Source organism: Hemibagrus wyckioides, linkage group LG19, assembly GCF_019097595.1.
Source record: "Hemibagrus wyckioides isolate EC202008001 linkage group LG19, SWU_Hwy_1.0, whole genome shotgun sequence".
Lineage (NCBI taxonomy): Eukaryota > Metazoa > Chordata > Actinopteri > Siluriformes > Bagridae > Hemibagrus > Hemibagrus wyckioides.
This window is the reverse complement of record NC_080728.1, coordinates 16,180,604-16,196,711: the sequence shown is the minus strand read 5'-3', so window position 1 is coordinate 16,196,711 and position 16,108 is coordinate 16,180,604. Positions and strand designations below refer to the sequence as shown.

At 38.8% G+C, this 16,108-nt stretch overlaps 2 protein-coding genes across 5 annotated transcripts; one reads left to right on the top strand and one right to left on the bottom strand.

The window, feature by feature from the left end:
* Nucleotides 1-658: 658 nt before the first annotated feature.
* On the top strand, nt 659-12,077 carry kitlgb (kit ligand b). 2 transcript variants are annotated; one of them, XR_009207410.1, is made up of 9 exons: nt 659-1,028; nt 1,203-1,310; nt 2,770-2,826; nt 5,586-5,744; nt 6,403-6,571; nt 6,721-6,809; nt 8,339-8,475; nt 8,617-11,241; nt 11,467-12,077. XR_009207410.1 is itself a non-coding variant. In XM_058417682.1 (8 exons), the coding sequence occupies exons 1-8, from the start codon at nt 1,005-1,007 to the stop codon at nt 8,648-8,650; spliced, it is 777 nt and encodes a 258-aa protein (XP_058273665.1). In that variant the 5' UTR covers nt 659-1,004; the 3' UTR covers nt 8,651-12,077. The 2 variants fall into 2 exon arrangements, 1 of the variants encoding a protein (XP_058273665.1); XM_058417682.1 differs by having other exon boundaries at nt 8,617-12,077.
* Nucleotides 12,078-12,127: 50 nt separating this feature from the next.
* On the bottom strand, nt 12,128-16,108 carry si:ch73-139j3.4 (CD82 antigen). Of its 3 annotated transcripts, none has more exons than XM_058417681.1 (9): nt 15,912-16,108; nt 15,730-15,810; nt 15,532-15,610; nt 15,213-15,328; nt 13,816-13,890; nt 13,442-13,543; nt 13,104-13,271; nt 12,882-12,965; nt 12,128-12,801 (listed from the first exon to the last, which is right to left on the bottom strand). In XM_058417681.1, the coding sequence occupies exons 2-9, from the start codon at nt 15,793-15,795 to the stop codon at nt 12,283-12,285; spliced, it is 1,209 nt and encodes a 402-aa protein (XP_058273664.1). In that variant the 5' UTR covers nt 15,796-15,810; nt 15,912-16,108; the 3' UTR covers nt 12,128-12,282. The 3 variants fall into 3 exon arrangements, with proteins under 3 accessions (XP_058273664.1, XP_058273663.1, XP_058273662.1); XM_058417680.1 differs by having other exon boundaries at nt 15,730-15,822; nt 15,906-16,107; XM_058417679.1 differs by having other exon boundaries at nt 15,730-15,822; nt 15,912-16,105.

Here is a 16,108-nt window from a genome sequence, read left to right as displayed (position 1 = left end):
GATGGAAGCGGATCCAGAGTTTATCCTGGGAACATAAGGAATAAGATGGAAGCGGATACAGAGTTTATCCTGGGAACATAAGGAATAAGATGGAAGCGGATCCAGAGTTTATCCTGGGAACATAAGGAATAAGATGGAAGCGGATCCAGAGTTTATCCTGGGAACATAAGGAATAAGATGGAAGCGGATCCAGAGTTTATCCTGGGATACCATAAAGAGATGAATGAGCAGTGAGTTGGAGGTGGATCCAGAGTTAATAATGGAAAAATAAGGAATGAGATAGAAGAGTTTATCCTGGAAACACTAGGAGTGAGGTAGGAGTACAGCCAGTGATGTGACACTAATCCGTCACAAGGCATGTTGTCATCATTAGCAGATTAGCAGTGTCCTATTATGACCAGTTTCAGGCGGAAATTGCTGCATCACCTGCAGACTGACATTTCAGTGAGTCACACCAACTTTCATTTGAAGTTTCGCTCACAGGCAAGCAGCTGATCTGATTGTTCCAAGACTCCGCCCCAAACCCACACCTACATGTCCTATTTATCATATTGCATACGGTGTCCAAACATATCCTCTGAACAATGTAAAATCGAAAGTGGGCGGGCGCGATGACGCACGCGCTCGAACCCGTACTCATGCTGTAAAGTGCGACGATGTGTCGTGTTTATTAACATGTAGTGTGTGGAATGTGGTTTTGGATGAAGCCCAAGCGCCCTCGTCCCCTCAGGGTTTCTAAGTGTGTGCATGTGTGTTAGAGGGAGAGAAATCTCTCAGAACTCCAGGACACACGCTGCGCACTCTGTACACACACACACACACACGTACACTGTACACACACGTACACTGTACACACACTCACGGCGCGCGCGCGTGCGTACGCTTCTTTTCCGGCCCGATTTCGGGTCATTGATGTGTACACGTGCAAGTGGAATCATGCCTGCATACCGCTGTCGGAGGAAACGGAGAAAATAGAAGATCCACTGAGTTTTGTTGGAAGTCTGATGGTCCACATGAAGGAGGCTAAGGTAAGAAGCGCAGAGACACGCGCGCACTTTCACTTTTTTTGCTCGTGAGCTCCGGCTTAATTAGGAACACCATCTGTGCGCGTATCTAGCCTCCTCCATGCACGATTTCCCTTAAACTGTGAGACACTTGTAACTCCTTAGGGGTCTGATCACTTTCTTATCACTTTCTTACAGATCGGAGGGTGCGCATGTGTGTTGGTGTTGTTATTTTCTGGGCTTGTCGCCTGCTCTGGTGTGTTTGGAAGCCCTCTGACTGACGATGTGGCCACACTAGACACACTGGTGAGACTCATTTACATGCTCACATCTTCCTGTGCTTGCTTTTCCTATGTATTTAGGATGCACTGACAGAAAATGGACATTAAACTAGAACTGTCCTTATTGCTGGAGTGGAAACTCTTTTGTAGTCTTTTACCTAGAAAGCTGAATATCACATATGCCAATTTTCCAATCTCTAAATGAATGGGTCATGTATGCACCTTAAACTACTTTAAATATACACTATATCTACATATCCAGGTGAAAAATGACATATGTAAGATACAAAAGCACAAATACGTCTCTTTTTCCGAGTCTAAGCTTACTTGCAATTAATAAAACTCCTTGCATAATTCTGAAAAATGATGACAACCCAATAATGTAACCAAATAACGTGACCTCGTATTCCAGAGAAGCACATCGACCCCGGACTGTTTGGTAATTTGCATGTACATGTTTTCTGTAGTGTAGGCCTTGAGTTTCATAATCACGTTTAAACATGCTGTATATTTGTAGAGGGCTTACTCATGGCATTAATAAATCACAACATGAAAAGCTTAAAGTTTGTCATCGATAACATTCTAATACATAGACTAATAGTGTATAAGCACAGAAGACTACTATAATTAAAAAAATTGTGAAGATGTTGGCTGAAGTAACTGTCTGTAATTAATTTCTATTAATTCCTCGATAACAATAACAATCTCTGGAATTTTTCCAAATATATAATGTATATTGTATTAATACTAATATAGAAATAGATATAGATATAAACAATAATAACAGTAGAAAAGCATCACTAAAAGCTATTTTAATGCAAGTTTATACAAAATAAACATCAAAATCTATGTAAAAAATTATTTATACACAGCACGTTATGTAAAAATCAGTTTTTGTCTATTCTCTCTCTCTCTCTTTCTCTCTCTCACTATTCATCATCTAGATTATATTAATTCTCATTTTGTTTTAATTTATTTATTTATTTTTACATCTGTCTCAATTAACAATATACACACAGCTGATTGTAACCTGGCTTTATGCTTATGTTATAGCCGTAGTATGTCTTTTTTTATTCGCATCATAAACATGCATAATAAATAATTCAAGATCATTTTAGAGCCTTATTAAAAATACCTAGAAATCCTGTGACATCAGATGTTTTGGGATCAACTTCCTGTTTGGTGATGACCGCATGATGTTACATGAATCAAGTGAAGTCATGTTGTTTTTATTGACGGTTTTAATGCAAGGGCAGTTAACAGTAACGCAAGTTTTGACTTTCACTAACTTATCTGGTGTCCCGTTATATCTGTATTCACATATGAGCTTATCTATCTATCTATCTATCTATCTATCTATCTATCTATCTATCTATCTATCTATCTATCTATCTATCTATCTATCTATCTATCTATCTATCTATCTATCTGAGCTTTTACATTCCTAAAATGGTGTTTGTTTGAATAAATGCCTTGTTTTACAGAGAGAAAACATTCCCAAGGATTACAGAATTCGCATCCGTTACATTTCCAAAGACGTGGTAAGTCTGAGCAATACACAGTCATCTACTCCATTGACTCAACATCCAATGATTCAGCATGAATGCAACGAAATGAATATATGACAGCCGCAATTTATAATCAACTCCAAACTGATTGACAGCCTTTATAAAAATAATAAGCAAAAACCAATACCACCTACAAAGAGGGATATCAACACCTAACGAGAAGGCAGACAAACAAAAAAGTTCTCTTGCACGTGGCAACACGCGAATCCCATAATAAATATGATCTGCTTTTTCACCCCACATGATTTTGGCCTGATTTCACTGTAGCACTTGATCCTGAGTGTGGTTTGTATAGGTCTTTGTGAAGTGCAGGTGGGTTTCTTTCACAAGGAGTTTCTTTCTTACAATCCTTTACAACAAAAAGCTGCTTTTATGGAGCTAGTGGTTAATAATTTGAAGGCAAGACACCACAGGTAGAAATTATTTTGGTCACATCAATCATTTTCCTTATTTTTGAATATATCTCTAACGTGTCTTCTCATGCACTGTAGTAAAAAAAAAAAAGAAAGAAGTTAAAACGTTATATATTTCAGCATTTTGGTCCAGTCATGGACGCTACATTACGTGAATCGTAGCATCACTGAAGCGAAGTACACAATGACATCATGTCGCAAAATCGCTAAAAAGCTTGCTTCCTGCTGTGTACAGTGCAGTGTGTGTCATTATGATGCACATTTCAGTGTTCTTTTAGAAGCCACGCTTGAAACAAATGGGATCATGTTGTATTCTTAACACTGCACCCATTTCTAGAGGGACTACAATTTACAATTACATTTACGTTTTTATTTCCTAATTATTTATTTCTGTAACACGTTTAACTGTGTTCCGGGCCGGAATCTAATAATTCTGAATAAACATGGTTAGAAGTTGCTAGAAGTTTATAACTGAGGATTTTCCCAAAATATCGATCACTGTTGTATTGATGTCAGATTTTATATTGAAATGTAACACAGTAAAAGCAGTACATTCAAATTCACTCATTTAACAACATCCAATGACTAGATTTATGCTTTTAAGTTGCAAATTTAGGAATAAAGCTCTCTCTCTCTCTCTCTCTCTCTCTCACTCTCTCACTCGATATATTTGGTTATTTATTTATTCATTAATCGTTTTTCCTCCTTTCCTTCCTTCCTTCCTTCCTTCCTCCCTCCCTCCCTCCCTCTCTTTCTCTCACTCTGTCTCTCACTATTGATGTATCTGGTTATTTATTTATTCATTCATTTTTTCCCCTCCTTCCTTCCTCTCTCCCTCTCCCTCTCCCTCTCTATCGATCTGGTTATTTATTTATTCATTTTTTTACTCCCTCCCTTCCTTCCCCCCTCTCTCTCTCTGTCTCTCTCTCTCTCTTCTTCCACCCACCCATCTATCTATCTGGTTATTTATTTCTATCTATCTATCTATCTATCTATCTATCTATCTATCTATCTATCTATCTATCTATCTATCTATCTATCTATCTATCTATCTATCTATCTATCTATCTATCTATCTATCTATTTTAAAAACCTGAATTTCCTGTAGTGCCTTTGCAGACAATTCCAACCTGAATCAAGCTCCTGAAATTCCTCTAGCTATTTGCAGATAAATTTTGTTCCTCTTTTCACCAAGTAAACTTCTTTTTATACGCTCCGTTTGAACATAGTGGTTTTTCAACTAGTTATCTATTTCCTGTGCCCATTATTAGACCCATGGAGGTGTCAACAAGCATCTGTTTTGGGTTTAAAGCTCTCTGGGTTTTCCCATGGTAATGGGTGACAAAGGGATTTAACAGTGAATTTTACAGCTGCTCTGATTCAGTAGTGAGTCACGTCTCTGTCTCTGCACACAGTTATTCCCCTTAATTTCTTTCACTAGTTTGTAGACAGAAAGCGTAACTACCACTTATTGTGCGGTCTCTCCTAGAGAATAATAGTGAATATCTTATGAACATGTGTAAGGATGAATCCTGACGTGACATCACGGCTTTCAGCTTTCAGAAATTTCTGAGCATAACGGATAATAATTACGCTTGTTATAAGTCGGAAGCTCATAATTACCATCATTTTGGCATGAACTTGATTTGAATGCAGTGTTATACCCCAAGGGAACATGACGTGGATAAATACTCTAGATTTGCGGGATTTCTTCTTTCGTGGAATGTTTGTATTTAGATCAGTTTGCATTTATATTAAATGTTATTTAAAGGTTCAGGGTTCAACGTTCTTTATTTGTCACATGCATAAATACATGCATACATGGTATTTGATATAATGTAGTGAAAAGGTTTTCTTTAGTTCCTTGTTGCAGCAACGAACAGAACCAACAACAAGCTAATTAAGGACATACATAATAAATATAGAGTATTGCATTTTATAATACACATAAAATAAAATATATCAGACAAATAAAAATATATCAGACAGCAGAGAAATAAACAGAATAGAGTGTTTGCAATTTAAACAGAAACTATATGCACAAAAAAAAATTTTTGAGAGAGAAAATATTATTTATTTATTTATAATATTTTTATTTATAATAATTTATCATTATGTATTATTTTATGTATTTTTTAAGTTCTTATAAGCATGTGTTTAGACAGAGAAAATTGAAACTGATTCATTTTACGTGATCTGTATATTTTCTATATTTTTTTCTCTTACTTTTGCTCATTTTATTAAAGGGTGCCAATCATTTTTGGACGCGACTGTAAATGCCTGTTTTACTCTAAACGCTCTCCTGTGCCCCTGTTTCAGGGAGGGACGTGTTGGGTTCACCTGAACCTGTTTCCAGTTGAGAGCAGTTTGAAAAACTTAGCCCTGAAGTTTGGTAATCTTTCAGCCAACAGAGAAAATATTACAATCTTCATCACCATGCTGCAGGGACTTCGCTTCACCATCGATAACGAGGAGCTGGTAAATGATGTTAAATAAAATTGTTTTAAGGAATAATACACACTTAAGTCACTTACTTAAGCTGGGTTTATATTGTAGGGATTCTTTTTCTGCATACTTTGATGCTGGATGCAGATTGCATATCGTAATACACACATTAAACACACTCATTTGAAGCTTAGTGGTTAAGATGTTGGACTAATGATCAGAAGGTTGTGAGTTTTAATCCCAGGTCCACCAAGCTGTCACTTCTGGGCATCTAAGCAAGGCCCTTAACCCTCAATTGTATAAAATGAGATGTAAAAATATAAATTTCTCTGGATCAGGGTGCCTGGCAAATGTAAACATAAGCCAGATTAGCACCATTAAGATCACAGACAGCTGACGACAAGGTTCAGGCAGTGTCTGAAAGTTTTGTTTTGGATTAAATTGTCATCTAATAGCCACCATACGATTACACAAAACTCACAGGACATGTTAAAATCTCATTATTAAGCAGTAACTCAAGCAGAACATAGATCCGTTTTTCTTAAACATACAGGTCTATCGTTAGAGGATCTTCACCATTATTGTTCTAGAGAAGATTTGATTGATAATAAATCATCTTAAATGACTTCTAAAGTCACACAGCGTATTTAATCGTCTTTAAACAAAATGTATGCTGGTGTGTCTGTCCCAGGAGTCAACAATGCAGGCCTTTGAGTGTCATTATCGGACTGCACGATGGTCCACCAGACGCTATTTCGACCACATCAAAGAGGTTCTTGTAACGTTTGCCTCGACCCCCCGCCAGTTTTACTGCACTCCTCCTCCATGTCCCACCCCTACTGCACCTCCAGTTACCGCAGGTGAGACTCTCTCTGTCTCACACACACACACACACACACACACAGAGTCATAATCAGTCACTAACATGAAAGTGATATCAGTGATAACAGATATTAAACTTCATGCTCCTACATGACCCTAGCGTGTCTATACTGATGTGTCTCCACAGACCGGCGTGTGATTGACAGAGCGATCCCAGGTGTTCTAGCGCTGATTGTCATTCCCTGTCTTGCTGTACTTGCACTCGTTCTCAGAACAGTTAAGTCTCTCTTTCATTTTCTCTCATTTTAGTAGCGTGAAGAATAGAAGCTAACCAAAAAAGGAGCAGAAATAAGAAACAAATAAACCTGAATCACAACAGCAAATACAGAATGTGCTTTATTTGCATGTCACACGCTGCTTGCTGATTGGACGCAGCACAAGAGGAAGAATTTAGCTTGTTTTTCAGTTCATTAGCAAAAATAATTTGAATGCTGTTATGAGACGCAAGTCATTTTTTTCCCAAAATAAACTGCTGTCCTTTAGGCGGCTTTGAGAATTCACATGCTCAAAATATAGTCTGCGTATCTAAAATTCTCTCAAATGACCTATTACTGTAAACATCCTCCAGTTTTCTGCAGCACTGACGCATGCCTTAGCCAATCATCAGCGAGCATAAAGCTGCGATGTTCACTAAAGACCCTGCCCCTTTCTGTTTTGACTTAATGTCGTGTCTGAATTTCCACTGCTCTATTTTCTGTTGTGGTTTTTGGTTATTTAGGATCTTTTCATTGCATTTGTGTTTATCGCATGTATTTACGTCTCGTTAATCCGAAACCAATCCGAAAACGCACGCCATGTTTCTAGAAATAATATCATTTATAAAGAACCAGTTTTGGCAAATGAACAGTCCTACACTCATGCTACTGTCTGCTAACAGTAAGCACCGGTTGCTAAGCAACAAAACAGACCAGGATTGTGGTTCTGTGGTTCTGGAAAGAACAATGGCTCTAGTGTACCACTTTTATTGTTGTGTATCCTGGTGTATTAGTACAGAATTCACTGGTGATGCGCTCAAGGGGGGTGGAGATCAAGGAGTTTGCTAGGGGTTCGAAATGGGTCTCAGCCAATCGGGATTCAGAACGGGAATATGTTTATTTTAAGTACATATTTTTACAATTTCACCACTTTGGAGGATGTTTTATTGTGACCAGGTTCAGTATTGAATGTTTTTGTCATGTCAGACTCCACCGTGGAGGTTAATATGAAGCTCATATGAAAGTAGACACTCAGAGCTTTAAGAGTTTGTAGTGTTTCATAAGTGTTACTGTTTATATCTAGCATACTAGAGGCAATATATTCATAGAAAAGTTCATAAAATGTTATTTTTCTCCACACAAATGTTTCTATCTTCAAAGTAAATGTTGATATCAAACCCATTTCTGCTCTCTGAGATGCTCCAAGTGCTTGTTCATCTAAAAAGCAGCTCAGATCTTCAACCACTAAAATTCCGTGTGAGGTTTCCGACATGTCTGAAAGCCGAGTCCTGACTCATTTTATATCAGACTCACAGCCAGAAAACCATTCATTTAGTTTATACTGATTAAAAAAATAAATTTCCTATAAGTTGACTTCTATTCTTCCGGCAGAAAGAAACCTGAGTGTCCTGGCGAAAAGGGTTAAAGCTTCTTTTTTTCATTGACCCAAAACACAGCTTTCACCTAGACGTGTCTTTGGACATTGGTTATGTTTTATGTTAACAATACATGTATACCTGGAATGGGGCTTTAGATTTCTCGTTCTTGTAGGTGCTTTGTCAAAGAGTGCGCTGTGTACAACAGAGACACGAGGAGACACATGACGTGGAGCCACAAAGTGACCCTGAAGTCAGTGTAGAAGTGTCACACAACGACAGTGAATCATGTGTCTTAAATAACCAACGCAGGTATGTGGGCTTCCTTTTAGACCACTACAGTTACACATGACAAATGCTGCTGCTTGGAGTAACGACAAACCCAGTGTTTGTTTTTGTTTTGTAAACAAACAGAAAAAAACGCCTCACTTTGTTCTGTTACCTTCCCCTCAGGGCACAGCCGGCGGTTGAGGACACGGGAGTTTAATTCGCCGCACCTAAAGTATTTGATGGCATTCTTTGCATATATGAAGTGCATAAAGAAGGGCGTCGAACTGAATCCCAGGATGGACTGCTCTTACCAAGCCTCTTTCTCGGCTGAAAAGTTGTACACTAAACAGTTAGCCATGTGTTTGATGAATATCCAACAATGACCTCAGTCGCAAGAATCCTAAAATCTTCCGCCCCCAGCGTTGGACTCTCCAGCTGCCCAATAGATAGTAAATCAATGTGCCTCTGCTGGATTGCACAAACAGGAAGGCATCCTTGAAAACAGCCTGGTGGAACGCTTTGGTGATTTAGTGGTTTGGCCGGAACAGGAAGCACAGCTCTTTTGATGAAATGGTCACGGCAGAGGCGTGACCGCTGCGATGCCTGCGGCAGGTTCATCTCTTTGAGGCTGACTGCTGGTGCTGCAGGCCTTATTTTGGAGGACAAATGGCTTTTTTGTGTTGCATTGCAGAGGCTTCTTCCATGTTGCAGAGCGCCACTGCGGCAGAACAGTGGGCGTACTTGTCCTGGCGCTATGCACGATCGGGAGCACTGGATGGCTGGGCGAAAGATCCGTCGCAGATTACAGCTCATTCATGAACGTTTTAGGATTTCTGTGCGGTCACCAAACGTGGGCGTAAGAGGTACAGCGGTGGTGATGGTGGCATTGTTTATCACAGGAGTGTGTTTGTTTGTGTGGGAAGAGTGGTAAGAGGCATCACACTCATGTTAGTAAAGCCAAGGTCATCTTGTATTCGGGATGTATTGTTTCTGGTGGTCATATTAAAATGCAACAGTTGGATGAGCTGGCCCACTCCGAAAGTGCGTCCTTTACAGAGCGAAAAAAACAAAGCCAGCCCACTCTTACCACTTCATCTGGCGCTGAAATTCCTGCGGTATGGCGCCGATCCAAACACGTCCAAATCTGATGGCCAGTATATAACGACACCACCGCTGTGATTAGACTGTATGCTTACAGCTGGACCATTTTAAGCATTATATATACATACATACATAAATATTACATTTAAATCACTATATATATACATAAATAATATATTTAAATTATTAGCTTAATTTCAAGCATTTTGTCATTTTTCAGGAAAACCTTTACCATTGGTCAGCTTTTTGTCCACAATTCATTCTCCCCTTCTTATAAGTGGTTCTTATTTGCTGAAAATTTTGCAACTTAAATAGACAAAAGGAATAAAGCAACTTGGTTCTGTAGCTGCATGGTATATCACAAGATCAAATTAGCTTTACACTGTATGATTTTTATCGCTGACAAAATCATTCTTTGGTCATCAACTGAGGTCAGTAGCCATTGAATCCTGAGGCATATTTAGTGGCATCGTGACAGTATCCCAGATTTTTTTTTTAATGCAAATCTTAGAGTGTAAGGGCTGCTATGATACATATAAATCCCAGTGAAAGAGAATGGCACAGAATTACACAAGGCGCAATGAGAAAATGTAAAGGAACCACACTAATGGACTGAACCGTATCTCCGTATTACCTCAAGCTCCTGCTGAAGAATGTTTCTCTGGGTGTTTTCTGCACGAGCCCGGATGGACGACGTAAGCATCGTCGAGAGCTCCTGTGGTCATTTCATTTTCATATTCGTGTAATCTGCTTTGTATCAGGATCATTTTATACAGTGTGACAAGTAATCATTTTTCAAAAGACGGAAAAACAACTCGGCTACTAATAAACACGCTTATCTCTAAAACAGGAGGAGAAAGAGCTGACTGTTTTCCTGACAATAAGCAGAGAGTCAAAGTGCATGAGAATCGGGGCCACATGATGGATCTGAGTCACGTCCCATAATTCGATTCTCACTTTGTGTGTCTGTTTTGCTCGGGTTCTGAAGACGGGTTTATCCGTGCAGCAGCTGCCCCGGATTACGGCGTACAGTCGACGCAGTGCGTCTGGCCTGAACTGAATAAGACAGGACTCTCTATTGAAAACGTGTGGACTGATGAAGTGTACGCTGTTGAGGAAGCGATATCAAACGTCCATCATCTTTCCAAACATTGTGGTGAGCAATTTTCTTCCTGACTCACAGTTTGAGTGCCAGTGTTGGAGAGGGCGATTTGCTGCCCATTCAGGTTTTAGGTGGAGGAAGTCTGAAGCTCTTTTGTCTCCCAGAGCTCATCAACTCTCTCTCGCTCAAATTAACAATGCCACTGCTGTCCAGTATTGTCATAAAGCGTGACCTCCAGCTCGCGATATATGAGGTCAGTAATGGCAGACTGGCTATCATCAACCGCGGAGGGGCTTTAACAAAGACGTCTCTCATGCCTGCACAGACACACCGCTTTTTATGGTGTTATTAGTCATACTCTGGTCTAAACCCACTCTCTGCACACCAACTCAAATCTGAACAGCACAACTACACACCAGACACACATATAGCCCGTGCACTCACAATCCAGACACCGCTGATCAACACCATATGATTCCAGCATCACTTCCTGAGTCAGACTGGAGCACCGAGAGGGGGAATAGAACTCTGTGACTCACAAAAGTGTCTGTTTGATGTCACAACAAGATCCAAATATCATGTCAAAGTTGTCAGCGAGCCAAAGGGTACGTGGCATGTGATGTTTTTTTTGTGTGTGTATAATTTATTTATTGGTTACGATGACAGAAGTGTATCATATGAATCATGTGTATCATTTTCCTACGTTATCTCTAGAAACAGTATTTATTTTTTCTTTCCAACTTACTTGACCGGCAAAAACTTGACAGTATTTATCCTGCTGATTATTATTTTTTCCATCATTTTTCATCACACACCTGTCTAATCTACAGAGCTGGATTCAGTCATCATAACGGGAAAATGGACCTGGGGTCAGTTTTTTTCTATCCCGCTAATTAATTCGTCTTCATATCCTTTACATGTCAATAAGCAAATGCTGTTAAACTGTTATGTTACAAAAGTTTATCAAATCGTTATACAGTATTATAAATAAAATATGTTGGGAAACAAAGCATGTTCTCTAATGTTATGGAAAATATCTGATGGCTTATGAAGTGAGATCATTAAAAAAAAAAAGTATTTGATCACGCAATGTATATAGTCAATTCTAAAAGTATTGGCACCGCTCTAGAAAATGAGCAGAATTTGATCTATAGTATGAATTTTACAGCATGAGAGCATTTACTGGATGATTTTATTCATAGAGGATGTGCACTGAAGCCTGATGTCTCTCTTAAACCACATGGAGCATCCTGACACTAGAAAAATCCACCATAGTTTAGGAGTAGAGAGAGCTGTGAGTACCTAAGACTGAAACCCTGCATAGCAAATAATGTGAGAGGTTATACAGCAAAGAAAACGGGAGGTTTTTTATATAACATATAATAATAAGTGGAAGTGGAATAAAATGTTTTAAAAAATTAAGAGATAAAAGAAATTAAAAAAGTATTGTAAAATTTTTTTTTTTTTTAAATATTTTGTACTAATTATTTTTATATCCCCTGCAAAAAATAAAAAATAAAAAAAATAAAAAATAAATAAATAAATTTTATTTTGTTCCTATTCTCTTTAAAAAAAAAAACTCAGTTGTTTAACTGTTGGAATTTTTTGTGTCAATTTTTAAACAATACCAATAATTTTGGAGTGGACTAGTAAGTAATGTCGTCATCATGATCATAACCTCGATTATAATTGGCTCTATAGCTCTGTCTGTGCTGCAGGTCACGCTCATATCCGTACTGTTGCTCTTGAAACTGGTCATAACTCGCATCATTATACTGCTGTGTAGAACCGTCTACAGGTCTCTGGTTATAGATGTAACGGTTTTGCACAGGGCCACGATGGTGCTGATATTTTTGGCTTTCGTACTGATCATGACTCTGTCTGACGTCATCATACTCATTGTTCCGTCTCGGGTCGTATGCATGAATGTCGGGTAGATGTTGAGGCTGAGGATCCGGATCCTGGCGATAACCCTGTCCTTGATTATAGACATCATGCATGGGCTGGTGTGTGTAATCCTGACGATAGTCCAGATCATTTTGTTGTGGTTCGGAACTCGACGCCGGGTTTTCGCCCATTTCATCGAGGAGATTTTCAGGCTGCTTATTTCTAATCTTAGGAACAATGTTCCGGCAGATACTTAATCCCAGAATAAACTGCAGGACCTGAACAAAGCAGCAAAAGCAAGAGGTTGGCGTCATGTGCATAAGAATTTAAAAAACGTTTCCTACATTAGCATAGATACCTGAATGAACAGGAGAGCGAGACTCATGCCTACTATCACGAATACGTTCTGTTCAAACCAATCCTTCAGTTTCTCCTCACAGCCCTGTTCCAGGAAACATTACCAGGATCAATAATTCATGACATAAGTATGGAATAAAATGCTGATCGACAAGAAGTGATGTGATTTGATGATGAGAGAGGTGAGAGGTGAGTGAGAGTAACATGTAATATAATATAATACCGTTGTGTAGATTTGAGTACCATTTCCAAACTGGTATATCTCGTAAGCCAGGACTACAGGACAGCTCCCGTTGAAGCAAGAACAGGGGTAAATATCAGTCGTGTTCTGGAGCTGAATAAATTGGTTTGTCTCCCAGTCGCTGGCGTTCTGTCTGCCGCAGCATTTTGCCTAGAGAACATCACAGGCATTAGAGGGCAAGTCCATAAAGATGATGGAAGCCAGCCATGCTTTTAATTAAAGTTAAACTTATTTGCAGACATTTACAAACAGACTAAAATCATTACGGTTAATCATTAGGCTTCATTCAATAATGCATACAAAGTATAATCAGTACGTACAGACTGCTGCACTCTGTCCAGAAGACTCCAGGTGGATTGTGTAGCATTAACCCCGTACATGCTGATGATGGCGTCTACACTTGTAGTCAAAACCTTCTCGATCTGTTAAAGTAAAGAGCACTATTTTTGGCTCAGTCTGTTAAAATGGTTTCCTAACCTGTCCGAACAGCATTGAATCTGAGTGTATAAGTGGTTTTGTAGTGTCTCATTGAAATGATCACATGATCACACACACAGCATTGCATTAAATCTGTCCGAAAAAGCCAAAAGTGTCTGTTTTTTTCCCCTAACTTAATAAATACACTGCTATTCTCTGATTGTTCACTATTTATGGTATGTTGGATGTCAGATATGAGTCTGGTTTAAGAACTTACGTGACTCTGTTTCAGCAATAGCAGGAAGGTGATGAAAAGTTCACCAAAAATGATGGCAATTAAGAAGCCCATGTACTGGAAAAGATTGAAAAGAAGAAAATCTGAAAACAGCAAAATAATAAGCGAGTATTTACCATCTACATAAGAAAATTTGAACCCTTGCTCAGTTATGTAAATATCCATACTATCAGACAATCCTGCATTTCATGTAATCATGCACATACAGGTTATGAGCTTCAGTTAACTCTTGCCCCCCCCCAGAAGCCGAATAAAATAGAGTTTGCTCCTGTTTTGTTGTGTCAATGAATGTCTTTCTCATGTCAGACTCCACAGTGGAGGTTAATATGAAGCTCATATGAAAGTAGACACTCAGGACTTTAAGGATTTCCAGTCTTTTCTAAAATTTCTGTTTGTATCTAGCAGACTTGGGGCAATATTTCTATAGAAAAGTTCCCAAAAAAAACCAAACATTTTTTTCCATACAAAAGGTTTTATTTTTAAAGTAAATGTTGATATCAAACCCATTTCTGCTCTCTAAGATGCTCCAAGAGTTTATGGTTTTAATATTGTAAGAATCCACAGATTTACCTTCCTTGATCTTGTTATGAAAATAGTCAGGGATGAAGACATGGGGTGAAAAGAACACTAATTAAATACAGAGTTATGGCAGAGACGTGGCTCTGCTAGTTAGTGATCTCCGAGATGGTGAGGATGATGTCAGTAATTGTATTGAACACTGAAGCTTTGGAATTTGACCCATTGGACCCAGTGAGTGTAAAGAGGTGACAGATTGAAGCACTGAAGCCCCACTGCATCGTTAATATCCTGTAGCATGATCACTATGGCATGGTTTTTGGTGTCAGTTTGAGTATTTCAGATCTTCTGGAGTATTCACACACAGAAAATACAAAAAACATCCAGGAAGCTTGACCTTGTTAAAGAGATCATTCAGAGAAGAACACCCAGACTGTTTCAGGCTGACAGGAAGGATATAGTCACTTAAATAACCACTCTATACAACTGTGCTGAACAGAAAAACATCTCAGAACACCCATCACGTCAAAGCTTGAGGTGGAAGAGCTTCAACCACAAAAGATCACATCAGATGATCTCCACAAACAGCCTTATTACAGTCAAAAGAAATGAAATCACATTGTTTTCCACTGTAGTGTTTGATGTGAGCATTAACTGAAGCTCTTGGTCTGCATTTTATGCCTTGCACTGCTGACCCCTGATTGGCTATTTGGATAATTTAAGTAAAAGCTTTAGATGTGACCTTTTCTCTTTTTTATCAAGAGTGTACACAGTATGCAGTATGACCTGGATTATGACTTGCACATAAATTATTTTTAAAACACATTGTAGTGTATATTGTTGTGTTATGTAGTAATACTTACAATTGCAATGAAACATCTGTTTTCTAAGTGGACTCCAATGCAGCCCAACATTGAGACACCAACAACCACCAGACCGATAACAAACAGCCCTCCGGCCGCCACCTTGAGGTCCGTCTCTAAGAGATCAGAGACCACACGCAAACTATCATTATGCATCATCATACAATCAGCACGCTGCTCACTCAAGCTTACACACTAACCACTTGTTCAGGCCATAATGATCAAATTACACTTCCTAGACTTCTTTCTCACGCATACCTGATGCCTCTAACTTCTGTCACTTGATGAAGGAGAATACAAAAAAAATCGATAAGCTTACCATTGCTTAAAACGGTTATGGCGCTACTGGTGTCTAATAAGATCCATAGAGATGATCCAAAAAGGCTGATACCAAGGAGCTGTAAAAATGTTAAGCATGGTAGTTAATATATAGCAACCAAATATTCTCGTAGAATCGCTTTAAATATATTATTTACATGAACACATCGCTAATTGTACAGAGAACTACGAATCTTACCACAAAAAAAGAGTTGATCAGCATGAACAGGAATTTTCCTATCTGCAGTTTGTCTTCTGCCTTCATGTTGGTGGAGACGAGCTGCAAGAAAGGCTGGTGACCAAGTTTAAAACTAAACCACCGTGAAAATAACAACAGTATTCACAGAGTCGTAGTGTGTCTAGAGAGGTGGTTACCTTTACCTGAGCGTGAGAAACTTGCTGTGTTTTGGAGTAAATCAAATCTTCTTGTGAGAAAAACTTACTTTCTTCTACCTTCTATCATCCTCCTTCTTATTATCAAGTCCTTCCTGTTTGGATTGTTGCTCCAGAAGCGCTCCTTCACAACCTCATGACTGAAGTTCACTTCCTTATAACACCACATAATCATTAACCTTGCC